The 19,315-nt window shown below is 50.9% G+C and overlaps 1 protein-coding gene across 1 annotated transcript; it reads right to left on the bottom strand.

Moving 5' to 3' along the window:
• Window positions 1-558: 558 nt before the first annotated feature.
• On the bottom strand, window positions 559-6,651 carry LOC149809690 (delta-1-pyrroline-5-carboxylate dehydrogenase 12A1, mitochondrial-like). The gene is made up of 7 exons (XM_089994693.1): window positions 6,547-6,651; window positions 6,238-6,380; window positions 5,837-6,008; window positions 4,173-4,503; window positions 3,058-3,393; window positions 1,707-2,042; window positions 559-713 (listed from the first exon to the last, which is right to left on the bottom strand). Exons 1-7 carry the CDS (start codon window positions 6,649-6,651, stop codon window positions 559-561), a joined length of 1,578 nt encoding a protein of 525 aa, XP_089850819.1.
• Window positions 6,652-19,315: the final 12,664 nt, after the last annotated feature.

The raw sequence follows: 19,315 nt of genomic DNA, 5'->3' as shown, positions 1-19,315 counted from the left end.
CGAAAGAAGATGATGATCCGCTTCAAGATTGGGCAAAGGCAAGGCTGACTGCTGACTGAGCGCATGATCAGTAAGTTGGCGTCTGTCATGCATATTAAGCGACACATCAGCTGTGGCTGTCTCACCAAGTGTCAACGCCAGTCCTGAGGTGTCGTGTTTTTCATGCTGGCATCCGATGCACTGTAGCAAGAGGCACCTTCACTCGAATTTAGGCGCGACATCAGCTCTGGCTGTCTCGCCTCCTTCTTTGGGCCGGGCGCAATTCTTACATCTCTCACTGAACTTGGATGCAGAGCAGCCATGCACACCGGCGCAACGCACAGCCGCTGAGAAATACACAATCTATCTCGAGATGTTCTCAAAGACCCACAGACCAAGACGATAGCAGCTAGCAGGACAGCCACAAGCGTCGGCAGCGCGCCATGCAAGGTCACGTAAGAATGTGCAAGCATTCACTACGAACACACAGACAAAAAAGATAGCAGCTCCGTCACTCAAGCTTGCTCGCATCTTCAACGCGAGCAAGACGGTGATGTGCACATCACCAACATTGGTGCGCTATGATTGCTGCATGGCGTGGTTGCCTGGCACCGGCCCAAAGTCTTGAATGACCTCTCTGTGGCACGACCACACAAGGCGGATGGCCTCGGGAGTGCCAATGCCGGCGCCACGAGGGTCGCCTGCGGGCCCGAACCAGTGGTTCTGGGGGGCGCCTGCACATGATCGCAGTGTGTAAGCAGATGGTGATCATACGGAAACAAAGGTCAGTCGCCAGGAGCAAACATACTTTGGAATTCCTTGTGGAGTACCCTGCCAGTTAGGCTCGAGATCAACTTTGGTTGTCTCGCCCGTTGTCAACACCGCCTTCTTTAAGCTGGCATATCTCTTTACTTTTCTTTTGTGATTCCTTGTGGTGCTTGCTATTTTGGCCAGGGCCGCTAAGCGCGTCTTTGTACACCACGTTGTTGGTGAATGCGCGGTGGACATTGTCAGCGTCCAGCTTCGGCTGCTCAGCGACCAAGAACTTGACGTGCTGTGGGTCACCGATTCGCGACACGGCCACGTACAGCTGGCCGAGGGAGAAGCAGGGGTTAGGCAACCGCAGGTAAGTGCAAGCGGCAGCGCGTTCAGAGCAGGCTTGCCTGACGCTCCATGCTCCGTTCTGTTGCGAACGTGAGTGTGGTGCAGCGCTTCGCCAGAATTTGTTGCATTCGACCCCCGTTTCTGTGCCAAATGTACATGCTTTATTGGGTATCTAGACCTGAAAGATCACACGCTCTGGCGAAATACTAGTGTGATGTGACTTTCGGCAATGAGTTAGGAAATGCTAATGGTGATGTACACGCGCGATGCTGTCGTGTACCGTCGCTCACTTCAAGTTTTAGTTTGTGCGCGCGGCCGCGCCTTCATGACAAGCTTGCTTGTTCCGACCGCTGACGTTCAATGAGCTTTATATATTACTTCGAATGTGCTGTCTTGGTTGCTAATTGTCTATTTCCTGCCATTATCGATGTGATGTGATGATGTATGCGCGTTTATGGCAGCCTTGCTTGTTCCGACGGCTGACGTGTTGCATATTGTCTATTTCCTGCCATAATCTATATGATGTATTGATATACGTTCTCACAGCACTAGCGCTTTCAGAATTCTCAACCGGGCGAGCTTTCCGAGCATGGAAACGCTAAACGCAAGGGGTTGACACGCACCTGTTGTTCGTGCACGTATTCCCGTATACGTGGTGCCGTTTACTGTGTTTGCGAGGACGTGCTGCACAAAGTGCACGTCGTTGGAGACAACTGCAGCTGTGAGGTGAGCGTCCATGCGCTCGCAAGCTTCCAGGACCTTTGCGATGTCTCCCTCGGCATACTGAGTCACGACCGTGACTGGGCCAAAAACCTCGGTGGTCACCGTCTCGTAGACGCCGGGCTTGAGGAGTTCGTCGATGGGCACAAAGACAGCGGTTGGCTCGATCGCGCCGTAGCATTTTGGGATGGTGTGTTTGCCGTTGTTGAGCTCCTTGCCCCCCCACAAAAGCTTAGCACCTGCACCGCGAGCGTGACACGCTTAGGTGATCTCAACCAGGACAAACATCAGTGCCACTATGGCATCATGGCGATAGTAGTCCATGCAAAAGCATGTGAATTCGCAATGTAATGATTTTCTAAGTTCATTCTTGTCATCTTTCCAAATAAAAAAGGAGGCCTTGGAGTTGCCGATGTCCATGTGGATGCGGTGTTATTGTATAGAGACACATTAATATCACATCAGCTGGAACCGCTATGCTGACGACTCATATTCAGTAGGCTCGATAAGCGTGCACGAGTATCCAAATGCTTGGTGTGCCCGTTGTTGTGTAGCATTGTCGGGCATGCGGAGACGATTACATTGAGGCATGACTGTGCAAGGCCACACAAGGTTAACGAGTCTGCACACGTGCTATCGTGGGAACTGAAGGGGCTAAACAGGGAGCAAGGATATCATAACGGAATGCTGGAATGCAGCAGCTGTGCATGCGTCAGGTGATGTTGGTGATATGTGCAGCCAAGCCAGCACACGCTGTTTCTGCTGTGGTGTTACAAGACACTGGTGTTACCGGATACGATAAGTTACGTTGATACGTTCGGCCATACATACAGCTGCGTACGGTCTCTTGTGCTAGCAATACGCTGCAAAATACCGTGCAGCAATGCATGAAGAATTGCAGACTTTCACCTGTAGTTCAATACAACTGGCAAAGAACTGCACGCACGGCCCGCAGCATAGGTGGCATGCTAGGAGCTTGAAGACGAGGGAAAGGATGTACGTGGGTGTGAATGCATGGGAAAAGAGTTTGGTATATCAGGCAGCTGTGACCAGTTTCGCCCTTGTCGAAGGGGCTCTTCGGACAGCAAATGAGTCAGGACTACATGCTACATGTGCTATTCCCAAGTAGTTCTTGGAGTTGCCAATGTCCATGTGGATGCATTAGTGCTGTCAAAAGATAAATCATCATTACATCACACGTGTCGAGACGATACATGCAAACAACATGGATGAGGACGTAGGACAGGAGCGTGCCTGGGATAGCAAGGAGCTTGGAGATGTGGGAAAGCATGTGCTCCGTTGTGAGGGTGAGCACAGGGCCTACGGTGAGGTTGTCGAGGGACCGCTGCCTCGCGCGAGCGCCAAACTGCCCCAGCAGATCGCTCTTGCCCCAATTCTCGTGCATGAACATGATGCTCTGAGCTGAGCACTTCTGCCCGCTGCAAGCGTACGCATCTTGGTCACACTGCCAGGCGAGGTAGTCCACCGACGCCACGTCGGGGCCGAGGATCTTCCAGTCGAACCCCGCGTCCTCCAGAAAGACCTTGCCTCTCATGTCCACGGCAAGCTTCTCTGCGACGCGCTGGCTGCCTGCGAAAGCCCCACAGCATATGTTTGTTTTCAATATTCAAGGTACCCTGATGACCCAAAAAATCACTCAATAGTTGGCATGGTTGATGACGCGATAGTTGTCAGGAAGGAGAAACCCTGCGTGAGCGTGATCCCGGCCGGGCTATGCCCGTTCTTGAGGTGCTTCTTGGTAAGAGGGTTGGAGGTGAGTTCCATTCGCTGGTTTCTATGCTGGGTTAGCGGATCCTATATTGATGATGTGTCATTTACTTCCTGCCATTACATATGTAACGTTCTTATGTATCTTTTCACAACACAGTTAAAGACATCTACAACTCAAGGGCTATTTGGGAATCACTGCTTCCATCACCATCACCTGAGGCTAATCGGATCATCTCTAACGTAAAACGCAAACAAAGCACGTCATTTATGCATGAGTTGCGTTTGTTGTGCGCTGTTGTCAGGATGAATTGTCATGCATTATGCAAAGCGCTCGATTGTAAATCAGCTCTTGAGGTGTAGATTGTGAATCCGAATCCACGCGGCAAAGGTGATGTAGCTAGTCATTTATACAGTTGAAAACTGTGATCTCTTAGCTCACCATGGCTACCAGTTGCCTGCTGACATGATCTTCACACAAATAATGCCAATGTCAATGTGGATGCAGTAGTGTTGTAAAAGATACATCATTACATCACACAGATAATGGCAAGAAATAGACAAAAAGACAAAAAGATACATCATCATCATGATTCAGCCAACCCGGTGCCCCAGCCTCGCCGACCCCGAGACCCGCGTACCTGTGAACAACGTCGAGCGTGGCTGGCCCTCGAGCATGATGTGGTTCATGGTGGTCCCAGGGCCATGGAGAAGGTCAACATCAGCAGCTGGCAGGCCACAGTCGTGGAGAAGCCGAAGGAACTGCTCCATGACAATGCTGACGCGGCGGTCCACGTGCAGGAGGGGCTTGTTGCCCATGTAGAGGGCCCCCATGAGCTGCAGAACGGGGATTTCAAGGGGGAAGTTGAAGGGCGTGATGAGAGCCACCGGGCCAAACGGCCACCTCACTCCGCTGCTTGTTTGCCCCGTGTGATCGCCCGGCACCGAAAAGCCTCGAGCTAGGAAGCGGACCTGCAATACTTGAGGCTTCAGGACTCGAGGTTTAGCCCCTGATAGACGCGCTTTGGCAGAAGGTTCTGACAGAAGATGTGGTGTCGGACGGATGGAAGCTTGATGTTTTGTCGTTATTGAGATAATGACTTCACACACGTGTGGATGCGGTAGTGCTGTATACTGATGCATCACACACACCCACACCCACCCCCCAGCCACATACACACTCACTCACACCTTGTTCATCAGGAGCGTGGATTGAAGGGTCGGTCTACGATAGGATTGTTCTAAATGAAAGGGTTAAAGGAGCAATCGTTTGATTGACGGGGTTTACGTTGGGTTAGCGCTTGAATGTAGGGTTTCAGGCTCTCTTAGTAGGGGTTGTGGTGGAAGGGGGATGGAAACTACAGGTCATGGCTCAAATAGGAGGCTGCTCCGTTCAGGGGGAGATGGCGCTGATGGCGTTGTCAGGGAAGTGGCTGACCCAGGCATGTGCACTGTCGCCTCGAATTTGATCTTGCCAGAGCGAAGTCGACCAGCGCTTCGCCAGAATGGGTTTCGATCCCCATTTCTGTCCCGAAAATCTATGCATTTTTGGGCATCTGGACCCGAAATGACCTTGTCTGGCGAAGCACTGAGTCAGACACATGGCTCCATGAATTACAGCTGGTCATACAGAGACACACTTAAGCTCCTCAAATGGCCGAGACATCGTGCAACTTCCGCTCGTGTTTTGCCATTGCCTCATGCATGTTTGCCTCAATGATCTAGCCGTAGCCAGCTCAGAGAGTTCAGGTGCTTGTGCGCTGATGACTCAGGTTATGATGATGATGTATCGACCACTGACGTTCAATAAGCTGTATCTCTTCGAATGTGCTGTCTTGGTTGCTTGTTGACTTTTTCCAGCCAGTACCACATGGACATTGCCAACTCCAAGAACCACTTGAGCATCATCATGTCATCCAGGTAAGTCCCCACAGTCCTGAGTCATCTGCTGAAGAGGCACACAGACCTCCTGTCCTCTCTCAGGTGGGTGAGCCTTGGAGGTGCAGGCACAGGCAATGCTGATTCGCGAAGCAGAAGCCAGACATGGGAAGCAAATGAACTGCCGGATGTGGGTTTCAGCCATCCACTTGGTTCTCAAGGCACCTCAGCAACCGAAAGAACCGGACAGATTCAGTATTTTGTCAGACCCTGCATTTTTTGGGTCCCAATGGCCACACAAAGCTTGGATTTTGCGGACAGACACTGGGGGCTCGAAACCCATTCTGACATAGCACTGCTAGACTTGATCAGGGAATCAGAGGGAAACGAGAGGATGGACAGCATGCTGAGGTTATCACATTCTTACCTGGTCCCCGCCAAAGTTTTCTAGGAAGCGGCGTGTCACAACGACTTCTGCAGTGGCCTGGGCGATGCTCTTGGGTGAAGTCCGCTGAATGAGTTTAGCAAAGAAAGACTCCACCTCCGGCTTGCGCATTGCCTCTGCCACTCGAAACGTGACATCGCCAAGCATCAGATACCTGCAACAGTGATGCGAAGTATGCTGAGAGATTGATCTATCTCGAGATAACAACACAGACATGTGGGCCACGTTTTGACATTATTGCAGGCACATTGACAGCTCTAATCCCTGCTACCAAGGACCCTAAGAGCCGTCCGAACGGTCCTGGTGCTCCAAATTCATTAGATTCCATGGTTCTTATGGAATGTATGGAGTGGATACAGGATTCACAAGTTGATTCAGCGTGCCTTTCAGGGTTCTTGAAGGGGTTGTGCAATCCGTGCTTTGGGACAGCCTGCAAGCTGCTGATGAACGGCTTCGCTTCGGACACTTGCGTGTCTGGGATCAGCATAAATTCCTCTCCGTTCATGGGGTCCGGAATAGATTTGCTCTGCTTGGGTAATTGCCATGCTCCGTTCACTGCGTGCCAGCCTCACCTTTGGCGCCAAACCCTTTCCCCCTGCTTCCAAATACCGGATGGACACATTCCAGGAGCATCATGTTTCAAACAGAATTGTGCATTTTCGAGCTATTATTCTGGATTCCAGGAGCTTTACCATGCTTGTCTGAAGAGGCCGCTCATTATGTGTGCCAACCCCTTCTGTTTGCACATGATGCCTCGAACAACTCACATGGAATATTGGACACCGAATGTTTGCCATCTGGCATCTGACAACACAACCGCGCTGAATCACTCATGACAGCATTAGTTGCCGTGCGCACGTACATTCTACGAATGCGCGGATGAATCTGTCGTGGACATCGTGCTTCCTAGTCAAGGAACCGCTATTCCTCAATGGAAGAAAATAAGGCGACAAATTGAAGGAATATTTGATCAAGAGCTCACAATTTGCAATTGGCTCACCAGATCAGACGAACCCCCGAACTGTACACGGATCTGGGAGTGGCTTCCGGGACGTACCTAGGTTATATGCCTGTGCAACGTTCCGCCCACTGATCTCAGCCGGCTGCACGGTGGCCCAGGTTCCAAAAGCGCGGCTCAGAATCCTTTCAGAAGCGCGCAACATCTCGAAATTGCAGAAACAAGCTCTTGAACAGCCATGCCCTTTAGACAAATGGTAAGTGATGCAGCTGGAGATGTTCAAGCCATGGGCTAACAGTCACTGTATAACATTGCTTGGAGTGCTTGAGTTTGTGTTGCGCAAACACCATCAGGTCACTGAACGCATTGTCAGGTGAGCTTCTACTTGTGCACACTGCGTGGCGGGAGCTGGTGTGTGTTGTGCCTCTGAAAGTGACCTCATCCGTTCCCTTCTGGTAGCGTTGGTTTGCGAGCCGATGAGAGTGGAACGGATTATGCCAGAATATAGCGTCGTTTGGAGCATTGTAAAAGCCTGTAAGCTTCTGAGCAATCAGTATTTGTATGACAATGAGTGTCTAGAGCCGGGCCTCAGCGTGTTTCTGTAGATTCTTTCTGAATAATGCTTCGTGCGTCCGCGCGACGCTCATTCGTTTGTGCTTGTTCGTCGGTTTCACGTGTAGATTGTCTGTCCGTCGCTGGCCACAAGGTGACATTTACACCACATACTGCAAAGGCGTGCGCACGACGTCAGGTTGCAGGAACAGGTGGCGAGAGCTCATTAAAAAAGTCAGCTGGTTCGTGTGCTACATCCTTTCTGGGAAGGCCGTCACTGCGGACAATGGCAACCAGCATAGCATCGACTCCAGACACAGCAACTGCGCCTCCAGACTTATTCAAGGCTACCGAGGACCTTTATGGAGGAATGTTAATAGATTCATCAACTCTTCCCACTGACTCAGAATCCTTCAAGTCAGGCTTGGCAAGTTCGCTCCAAGTACGGTCTCAGGGTTTCCAGAACCTTTTCCACATTACGAGCTTCTTTTGTGCAATAATTGCACGCATACTTTAGATGAACATTTTATTCTCGATTCGTGTGATTTAAGCTCGCTGTCGAGGGCGTCGTTCCAGCGTGGCGTGTCCTCCCCCTTGGAAGGTTCGAATCGGCCCCTGTCCGCGTGCGACGTGCTTTTGCACAAATGGATGTCGAGGATGTGGGTCGAGGAGCATGGACGACAATATGTACCACTCCTATAATTCTTCTCTATGAAAGAGCAAGGATAGACAGTATCAAACAGGCTTGAAGTACTTTTTACATAGACAGTCAGAGTAGCAAAGCTCCGGCAATCAATCAACAATGGTGATGATGATATATCTGTGTACAACACTACCGCATCCACATGTACATTGGCAATTCCAAGTCCTGCTTGGGAATCAGTGGTACCATAACCATAGCCCGGCAATCAACTCGATCATCAATCACTTTGTCTCCTAGAGACTACAGAGGCTTTATCACAGCTGTGTGATGAATTTGTATAGACAAGGGCAGGAACTAGGAGTGCAAGTCTAAACAAACCATCAATCAATCAGGAAGACAATCTACAAGCTTCACCAGCAACTTGTTCGCACAGGAGTGGAGGCTAAAGTATGCTGGCATCTGGTTGAAGCTCCCAATCCATCAATCCGCCTTCATCCCGCTCGCAGTAGAGCAGGGCTTCAAGTTTCACCACGCAGAGGCCGAGTACGTCATGATGACGGCCTGGCTACCGTCACGTGACAGCACCCTCCCGCCAAATGCGTCGCACCAGGTCGGCGTTGGAGCGTGCGTCTTCAACTCGCTCGGCGAGCTGCTTGTGGTTCGGGAGAAGCATGGACCGGCAGGAAAGCTCGGCATTTGGAAGCTTCCAACAGGACTTGTGCACGCGGGGGAAGACATCAGCGAGGGAGTTGTGCGCGAGGTGCTCGAGGAAACAGTTGCGTCCCGCTACTGGATCGCTGCGGTGTTGGATCCCTAGTTATAGCCGTGTGGTTGCTGTAACTAGGGATCCAAGACCTAATGCTCATAAAGTCCTAGCCATCTGGTTACTGGGCGTTGTTTAGTTGTCTTCATATCGCATGAAGATGGTATCGTTTTGCAACGTTACCGCATCCGCATGGACATTGGCAAGTCCAAGAGTTACTCGGGAATCATTGGGGGGTTGCCGTTGGGGCCACGCAGTGCCATGTCTACCAATCGTGCTGGTTCCATAATGATGGCTGGCATGCAGCGTTTCGCCAAACCCTGTAATCAGCATTTTTGGTACCAGGCGCTTCTGCACAGGCTGGGTTGGGAACCGCTTTTAGTGGAGCTCTGTAGATGAATGTCCTCCAACGATGTGATCTGCATTCACAAGGGCGTTGACACAACCTGTTGCTGGAGCGGTACAGTCTCCCACATCACCCAAGCTGTTTCTCAACGCGAGTCTACCGGCCTCGCTGGCAGCATTTCGCCAGACCCTCTGATTTTCCGGGTCCAGATACCCGAATATACATGATTTTTGCGGACAAAAGCGCGGGTCGAACCCCATTCAGCGAAGCACTGATCAATCTGGGGCCAGAACGCAGTCTCTGGCTTGACAAGAGTGGTTTTCCTGCTGCAGGGTCTAGAGGTTGAGTTTGATTGCATTTTGGCAATCAGGCAAGCCCACGGTTTCGCATTCGGAAAGAGTGATATGTTCTTCCTCTGCGGTGTGCGCCTAAGTGCAGCAGCCTCGGCGAATCTCACCGCTGACGGCCGCCCGCATGTCCAGCCATGCCTGCAGGTAAGCCTCTCAGATATGCAGCGATGTATGAGTCTCCTTGGTATGTCGCTCGTGTCTTGCAGGGTTCCGGGATTCAGGTCAACTTTCGTCTCAGTCTCATGAGCAGTTTCTACGAACGTGTATACAAGCGATTTCAGGGGATGGATGACACACGATATCTCATCAAATAAGCTTGCTAGGCACTAATCTCCCTAAATCTAGGTCTACAAGGTAGGTGACTATGCCAGGTCAGCCTCTCAGATACACCTTCCAGACAGGCCCACCATCCTTATTTGCACCCATTATTATGTCCATTATCTCCACCAACGGTCAAGTGGTTAAATTGTCCGCCCACGAATCGTGGGGCCGCGTGTTCAAATCTTGGTTTGGCTCGTACTTTATGCCTCAGCATGCGCAGGCGAAGCGCATGCATGTAGCGCTTGACACAAATGTGTCCCTCGTTCGTGAAGGTTATCATGCAACTCTGCGGATTCGAAAGATTCCTGAACCCATGCGCAGTATGGTATTTCGTGTTCTTCAACACAGGCGCCTGCACTCCTTGTGAGTACTCAGCAGGCCCGTTGATAACGCGTCACATAGTCGCGCGTCCCATTTTTTATTTCGCTTTTATGTCCATTATCAGGTTCACATGAGCGGCATATCTTGCACCTCCGATGTACATGAGAGCACAAGCAGCCAAGAACGGTGGAGCACTTCCTCTCGGCTTGTATTGCTGTAACGATGATTACACCGGCGTATGAGCTTTCTCGGACTTTACCCAAGGGCAGGGATTGTGTGTTGGGTATACGGAGTGTTGGGTATACGGAGATCTGATGAGCCCAAAATTGCGTGCCTGCGCTTGCTGAAGCGTTTTGTCAGAATGGGGTTCGACCCCCATTTCTGTCTACACGATTCTGTCTTGCTTGCCTGCCACGTTGCCACTGTATCTGCATGTGCATTGCGCCAGCGCGACGTCCCTCGCAGTCGTCATGTGACATGCATACGACAACGCTTCGTTGAACAAGTTTCTCGTGTCTTGATGTTTGCCAGAGTTGTTAGCATTTACAGTCTTGACACACGTTCCGATTAGCAATTGATTGCCGTCCGACCCCTTGAGCAAGGATGAAACCGGTCACGGTTGCTCGGTGTAAAAGCGCTTTTTCCCAACCTCTTACAAGTATTTGCAGGCGTCTGATCCCATCGTTCACTCTGCCTGACGAAACACTGGCTTCCCTGGAAATCCTACCCCACTATCCCACCTGACATGGCCCCTGCCAGAGCGCCTGAAACCAGTGATTTGCTGGAATGGGCTTTGACCTCAATTTCCACCCCTACAAGTCGTGCATTTTCAGGCGCTGCGAGCCGCAACTCACAGCGTCTGGCAAGGGCTGCTTGACAGGGCAAGATGCTGGTGTAGGAAGTTGAGGCAGCGAGATGGATGCCACTTGAAGTGTTCTGCCAGTCAGACTTCGTGAAGAGCAGACCCATGCTGGTCACGTTTGCTAGGTGCATGACTGCATACTCCTCCGGCACCTACCATGGCTACACATCTCTCAAGCTATCGAACGACAATGGCCGACCGGATCTGCTCGTCTACAGCTCAGAGGCTGACACAGTCATGCCCAAAGGCTGGGAGAACTGCTGATCCTTGTATGTCAGGTATTACACGCCTTCCATGGCAGCAAACGCATGGATATTTCAACGACACGTCGTCATGTCGCAGACGTGTTTGACGCTCCGGACGCACAGCAACCGTGTCCACTTGGATGCGGTGGTGTTGAAACATATGCTTCATTAACAACCGTCACCAAGATGTGGCAGGTATGCGGACAGCCTAAAGCATACAGCTGAAGCACGAACATGGCGCCCATCAGCTTCAAATGTCTGGAACCCGGTAAGGTGGGCACTCCGACGAATTGTAAGTGCCACCTGCAATCTGCAGTCCTTCACGACAATGCACTTCATTATGCATATGAGAAACAACCATACGCGGAAACCATCACAGAAACCATTGTAGAAATCATGCGCAGAAACCATGCGCAGAAACCATTGAATGCGAAGAAACCATCGCAGAAATCATCGAAACCATCGAATGCGCAGAAACCATGCACAGAAACCATCGTCAACCGTCGTCAGGAACCCGTGCAATGATACCAAGAAGCAACTCAAACCAGAACCATTCTTCTCACTCCCACTACCTCGTGTATCAGGTGCTATCTAGTTCACACTAGCTTGTCCAGGCACCTGTGGATGCATGCCAGCTAGTGTTACCGGATACGATACGTTACGTTGATACGTTCGGGCTATGATATGGGTAAGTACGGCATTTTGATGGTCTGATACGCTGAAAAATACGGTGCACCGCTAAATTTGCAGAGAAGCAATGCCCGACTTGCAGATCGCCAGCTGTGGTCCGGTTAATTGACAAAACGCTACAAGAGGATTACAAAACATTTTGCAAGCAAAGCAACTGTCACCTGTAATGCAGGAGAATCATGAAGCATTCATGATTCTGGTGCAGATGTCCAACTCAATCCCACTCAAAGAAACTCTCTTCATAGGCCTCATCCAGAATCTTGTCCTGCAGCCGGAGGTTTTGGTAGCAGTATGTCAGGCTTGTGGCCTGTTCAGCTGAAAGTTTGTTTTTTTTGGCAGTGTGGATGTGTCCCTTGGCGCTCCAGTTGCGTTCACATGAGGTCGAGGCGGACACTTGTGCTAGAGTCTTCACAGCAACTGGCTGCACATCCTGCCCTCCGGTCCCATGCAGCTGCCACCATTGCCACGGCGGCATGAGACTGGCATTCATCTTCGCCGCATTCGTACCGAAACTGCCCTCTTTTGCACGGAATTGGCGTAACCAGCTGCTTGTGCACTCGGTGTCAAAGCATCGATCACGCTGTTTAAACCCTCCATAACCTCTGGGAGCTTGTAAATGTCTACATCCCAATACTCAGGGTCCAGTGCGTAAGCAGCTGCATGCAAAGGGGTATGCATCATCTCCCAACGAGCATTGAAAGTTCGTTCCACGGATAGAATAAAAGACTTGGGGAGTACTCCGTGGTGAGCTTCTGCAATTTCCTGTGTAACACGCCATGCCTTGAAGTAAACTTTGCTAATGCATGGGAGATCGCTGTTGACAAAATCCAGCAAATCCAGAATTGGCTGACAAATGTTTAGGAGAGCCTGTGCTTTTTCCCACATGGAGTCCTCAAGCACTGAAGCTTTGATGACCTTCGCTCGCTCTTTTGATTCCTGAGTTCCTGTCCTCTCCAATGGCATTGCCAGCACCCAAGGGTACCGAGTTTGGAAATGTGCGGAAATGCTTTTCCTGCGGCAGTCTGGGGAGTTGCACCCCTTGTCCGCAACGGTCTCTAACAGTAGCATGCTCATGAACAGCGAATGCATCTTTCAGAATGTAGGAAATACGCCTGGCCTGTCATATTTGAATCACAATGTATGCTTGGATGATGCCCCGATTCCAGGAGCATGACAATACACACAGCCTTCAGTGAACATTCAAAACGCTGCCTTGGTCGCTCGTCGTTTTTGCTCATTGGCAGTCTCATGACTGCCCACGAACTGTTTCCAAGGACTGTTTGGTCAGCTCGATCTTATCGTGGGGCATCAAGCGAAACGAGGCCGCTTCCAGGATTGATCCGGGGGGCTCTGAGAGCGGCATCGAGAAGGCCTGCGGGCAAGACGTATCATCAATCTGTCTGCGGTACGAAATCGCGTAAATAACATCTCATTTGTACAAGAACATCAGGAACGTCAGAAACATAGCGGATTCCCCATGAGCTACAATAGCTATATGATACAAGCAACCGTGGTTCCAGGGCTGTACAATTGCGTAGTTGGCTGCCCATTTGTTGGGTCAGCACCCGCAAAATCAGACAACGAAAGTCAGCATTTCTGGTACCAGACATACGCCTAGACCTGTTTTATCTACAGAAGAGCGAAACAGGTGTGACATGGTGGCGTTCATGGCTGCGTACCTGCTGAAGAACGGGTCGCGGGGGCTTTCCAGAGGCGCGATCTCCACAAAGGTACAGTCGGTGTACCCCGATTCCGGCATTGCAAAGCAAGCTTTCTGTTCCTGCAGCACACGAGAGACATAAGCATGTGCAAGGCACCACACGCTCCTGCCTATTTTAATTAGGTATTAATAGGTACACTCAATTATTGCTGCATCCCTCCATTTAGGCAGCGAGATCAGCTCTGGCTGTCAACACTGCCGTGTTCGGGCTGGCATCTCTTTGTTCTTTTCTGTTTCCACCCACCCACTGGTTATTCCGCTAATTATTGTTGCTGCCATATCCGTGAGGACGCGGTGTTGGAAAAATATGCGTCATCATGATGGCTCACAGATGGCGGTGATGCATTATCTCGTAGATAGCAGTGAGATACTGCATGAAGCGAAAACGGACAAAGAGTGCCTTCTGCCGCTAGAACGTTCGAGCAAGCTCTGGGAACGTGCGGAAGCCTTACTATTGATAGCTGGTGCAAATTGGTGTGCATTCATTTTCTAGCGTTCGTGCGCTTCACTCTATGAGCAATTCTCTGCTAGCGGAAGCAGCAGGCAAGGGAAGGCTGTGCATGCAGGGAGACCGAGACGAAACCGGCGACAGTAGAAACCGATCCAAGGATGCCAACGGGACACATCCTGCTTGACCCTTGGCAATTGACGGCCATGATAGTACAAATATGTCGTGAGCAGGGGCGCGAGAGGCTTTCAATGACCAATGATGCCTCAGCCATCATTGAAAATCCTTGCCTCACGTCAACAGCGCACCCAGTCTTCCTCAGGGAATGCAGGCTCCTTGGACGTGGCAAACTGGTTGCCAAGGCCTGAAAAGATGGGAGAAGCTCGTGGCGTGGGCACGTCACCGGAGGAGTTGAGTGGTGGCAGCACAGGGTGGATGCCAGCGTCCGAAGCTGGCAAGTCTCTGTCAGCACGCAGTGTTGGGAGTCTATTATGCAAGGTCCGGGAGTTGCGTCTTTTGGTTGGGGGGAAGGTGAAGGCAGCGGTTCTTGAAGGAGATAGTTGAGCCGCGAACGCGTCTATCTGGCGGCGGAGAGCATCTGGCATCAGCACTGATGTTGACGTGAGGATTGGCATGGAATCTGCAAGCATGCAGGGCTTTGCACCATCCCCATCTCTGTCTTAAAATCATGTGTTTTATGGGCATCTGGACCCGCAAATTGCACAGCCTGACAAAGTAACACTGCAGGCGTCTGCACCCGGAAGTCTCGCACTTTGGTGGAACAGACCTGTTGTGAGTCGACTTGCGTAGTGCACTGGCGCCGGCATTGCGCGGTGCCGGTTGTTCGACGGAAGGACGGCAAGCTCGCGGGAGGGGCCTTGGCGCGGGTGTTGTTCGCGTGGCGGATTCACAGGGGACGGCTGTGAAGGCTCCAGGAAGGGCGGTTGCGCCTGCAAAAGGTGATGGGCTTTCTTGGTGTTGCAAGGAAAGACCGCCTGGTGTTGTTATGACGATGTCCGTGTGGATGCGATATCTCTAGAGACAGTTTTGTAACAAGATACATCACCGTTAGATAAGCAAGAATTAGACAGCTCAGAAAGATACGTCACCAGCTCTTGTCAGTGGCAGTACTGTCAAGATATGGCTGCTCACATGACTGGACCTTTGGCAGGGAACACACCTCGTGTTGCCGCGGCCCCTCCCAAGAAGCGGACTGGTTGGTGCCGAGCTCAGACTCTGAAGAGTTGAAGGGTGTGGAACAGCACTGAAGGACTTCTGCTGCAGCACTTGGACGATTCCTTGCTGCTGGACAACCTCCTACAGGAGACACATGCGTTTAGGCTGGGTGCTTCCTTTACGTCATTGGCACAGCTGCTTCACTTACTTGGTACTGATGTGTATGTGCACAGCGGTGTGCTGTTGGAACCTGAAGGAAGAACCATGCTGGGAATTTGTGACATCAGCGAACGTGTACATTAGTTACTGCCGCTTGAAGATGCTCATACGGTGACATGCAGCAGCTGTGCAGCACGCGTGGTTTGCCAGTCATCTTAGAACTGCCAGGCCGGCGCATACATGTTTTATGGCTGTTAGCCTGATCCCCAACCACCCTGTGCAGCAGCCGTTCTGACCACGTCAACTATGCATATGCAATCAAAAGGTCGAAAATGCCAGCGGCGATGTCCAAAACACGTCCTGTCCTGGGGCGTCCGTTCAGACTACATGCACGCTAGGACAAAGCGATAATCATGAAATGTGCGAGACCCGTCATGATACGACTGTCGGAATTTCGCATTGCATGCAATCTTTCGATTTCCCTACAGAACAGATTCTTCTCTAGCTTCATGAGTTGATGAATCGCGAAGAGGTGGTTGGAATGGCACCACCAGGTCACACGTATGCATGCTACACGCATGTACATCAAATCCAACGCCATCAAACTTCTATCTGCTTATCTTCAAGGACACGTCGTCACTGTGGAAGAAGGGGAATTCCACTAGTGAAATGCTGCCCTCGGGGTTGGTCCAATGTGCAAACCTGCCTTTCGCCCTCCATATGGTCGATGCATCGACCTGTCAACCTTGAAGCTCAGTGGTTCAGAGGTCTTGGACACCTGCATGCAACAACGTATCAAAATCCTTGTGCTCTGCAGATACATCAGCAGCTTTTGCACATTTGAGGAGAACGCATTCGCTCTCGTACCTCTGATTGGAACGCCCCCTGGCCAGATGAGCCTTCAGGCAGCATACTCGAGCTTTGCCTATGCATAGTCGAATTTGACATGTTCCTGATTACTAACTGGTATGCATGAAAGGAAAATGGTGAAGTGCTGCAAGTTACAGTGGCATTTATGGTTAGGTGTCGTCAATTCAAAAATTTTGTGCAACTTGCCAGGAATCGGTTCAAACACACCATGTCGCCTCTATCTCGGATCCATGCATGTTGTCATGACACGAACTTTGGTGATCGCTGCTTCTGCATCCATACTCTTCTACTAACGAGCGATACTTGACAGCGTTAAGGCCTACCCCTGCAGAGTTACCTACATGTAGATTGCCATCATGGCCAACTTTACAAGTCTACCGCAAGTGACGACTACACGTTACGTATACAGCGCTCGCGTTGCCGATCGATTGGCATTCCCGTTCAATTTTGTTCACAGTACTTCATGAAGATGGGGCGCTTGATGGAGCGAAATTTACTGGAGCGATGGAGTGATGGAGTGTTTGCTGACAACGACCTTTGCCTGGTGCATAGGGTCACAGCTCTCGGACCAGATAAGAGCCAGCCACTGCATACGCAGTGTGCAGGGGGGGGGCTCGTGCACCAAGCCCAAATATACGCATAAAGCAACAACAACATCAACAGTGAATCCTGCTGAATGATGCCGCATGATGACTTGACACGAGATGCGGAAACCCGTGGACTGTGCAGCAACACAGTGCTCCCACAGGAATGCCAAGAACTGGCTCGTCCAACTGCCCGGTCACAGGGAGCATGAGGGCTATCTGCTTAGCCTGCTCAAGCTGCATACCACGGAGGAGGGGACATGGCGTGATTTCCGATATGTTTATTCATTTACAAGGTGCCACTCAAGCAGCAAACAAACTGCATTGCCAATAGTGAAAGTGTAGCAGTCATACGGTACATGCAAAACTGAAGCCATGCCAGGGCAAATGTGACTGCGACGTAGCTGTCAGAAGCCACAGCGCCTGGTTCAACATACTGTACGACCAGTATATTTTCGCCATCACCAAATGCTTTCTTTTTCCCTTTGGTGCCGGTTCTGTGAGACAGAGGAGCATGAGCCGGTTTGCCTGCTAGATCTCGATGCTGGGCACCCTGTCGCACAATCCGCGCAGCATTCTGAAATCACATGAGCACACAAGAGGCCTTGAAAGACAGGGCTGTTGGCCAGTCCTTAAAGGTCGTAGGGTACGCGAACAATGCCCATTGAAGCCTTCTAGCGCAAACCCAAAATGTCGCTGAACTTGTGATGGGAGTCAGGTTTCCATGAGGACAAAGTGAAGCGTTAGGATTTTTCAGGTCTTGTACTGCGTGTATATGGCCTCACCTCCTATCTAACCAATCAAAACTCTTGCCAAGGTCAGAACAGAATGCTGCTGCACCTTTCATGCAGCAAGCTTTGAGGAACCTCGTGAGGCACTAATGTTGCAGCAAATCTTTTGGCACCGTAGCATTTACATTTACTTCCTGCCCAAGATGATGGTCATGTTACATCATTAATGTATCTTGTCACTAAATTACCGCATCCACATTGTGAAAAGCCCCGTTGCCTGTCCAGCGGATGCGATAGTGTTGTGGCAATAGCTCATCATCAAGCTTCACCAACATGTGGCAGGTATGGGAAAAGTTTAGCAGCTGTACGGTGTGCATAGCAACCATGTCCCCGTGGATGCGGCAGAGTTGTAAAACGATACATCTTCATTTACCATCACCGACATGAGGCAGGTATGGGGGCAGCATAACTGTGGTTGCTGCAGCCGCGAACAATGTCAGCCTCAACGATCTGTCACATAGTTTTGTGGAAACTCCGACAAGTGGTCACTGCCACCTGCAATGTGCAGTCCATTGCGGCGGGGTACACAAGCCGCTTATGAGTAGCAATCATCATCAAAACTGTCGGCAGCAATCTGTGCAATGATGTCAAAATGCAATTTGAATGACGATAATTTAGTCTTCATTGTCCCTGTACCTCGTGTATCAGATGCTCTCTAGTCACACTAGCTTGTTCGTGCATCTGTTAGTGCTGACCAGCACCCATTGATACCAAAGTTGAAATGCGCCGAGGAGGAAGTGCTTGTCTGGCAGCAGTCTGGGGGTTTGCACCCCGTGTCCGCGAAGCACTGCCTCTCACAGGAGAATGCTCATGCGAAACTGTCTCTGAACAGGGTCAATGTGTACGTCGGAATGTAGGTTTGGTACGTCTGGCCTGGCATATGTGCGTCAGCAATGTAAGCTTGAACGATGCCCCAATTCCGAGAGCGTGACATATACACAGCCTTCAGCCAAAATTCACAACGCTGTCACAGTTTTCCGTCCCTTTTTCTCTTTGATTGCCTGCGACGCATCCTTGAAACCTATACGGTTTGCTCGATCTCATCGTGGAGCATCAAGCAATGCGCAGTCGCTTCAAGGATGGACTTGGGAGAATTTGAGAGCGGGGCCTTTGGGAGCGGGCGTTTTGAGGGCAAGGGCTTTGAGAGCGTGGGCGTGAAGAGCGGATTCGAAAAGGCCTGCGGACAAGAAGCTTCATTGATTTGCTTCACTTCTGTGGTACGACATGTTATTCTTGGAGCATCAGCGAGTTCCCCATGCGCTACAGGTGGCTACAGAATACAACCACCTGTTATTCTAGGGCAGTTAATGTACAAAAGCGTATCGGGCTACCCATTTGTTGGATCAGCACCCGCACAATCAGACAACGAAGGTCAGCGTTTCTGGTACCAGACTTGCGCCTAGAGCCTGTGCCATCTGCAGACCAACACAGCACTCGCACGACAAGGCAGCGTTCACGGCTGCGGACCTGCGGAAGAACGATTCGAAGGGGCCGAGTGATGATAAATGACACGGGTGGAGTATTCAGTTGATACTTAAAGTAAACACTAGCGAAATCGTACTTATGTACTGATGGCATCATTCGCCACAACAGTACTGCGAAATCCTCAGATCAGATCCAACCGCTCTGCAACAACGAACACACACACACATAATCCTAACT

Source organism: Nuphar pumila, unplaced genomic scaffold (assembly GCF_984573655.1).
Source record: "Nuphar pumila unplaced genomic scaffold, dmNupPumi1.hap1.1 HAP1_SCAFFOLD_890, whole genome shotgun sequence".
In the NCBI taxonomy this organism is placed as follows: Eukaryota; Viridiplantae; Streptophyta; class Magnoliopsida; order Nymphaeales; family Nymphaeaceae; genus Nuphar; species Nuphar pumila.
This window is presented reverse-complemented; position numbering and strand designations above follow the sequence as displayed.

Bases quoted from the DNA above. Each gene is read 5' to 3' on its own strand.
- LOC149809690 (XM_089994693.1), bottom strand. From the start codon at position 6,651: ATGGCAAACATTCGGTGTCCAATATTCCATGTGAGTTGTTCGAGGCAT. The intron at 6,381-6,546 runs GTAAAGCTCCTG...TTACCCAAGCAG, and splicing joins GGCCTCTTCAGACAAGCATG to AGCAAATCTATTCCGGACCC. The intron at 6,009-6,237 runs GCACGCTGAATC...TCACTGTTGCAG, and splicing joins CCCTTCAAGAACCCTGAAAG to GTATCTGATGCTTGGCGATG.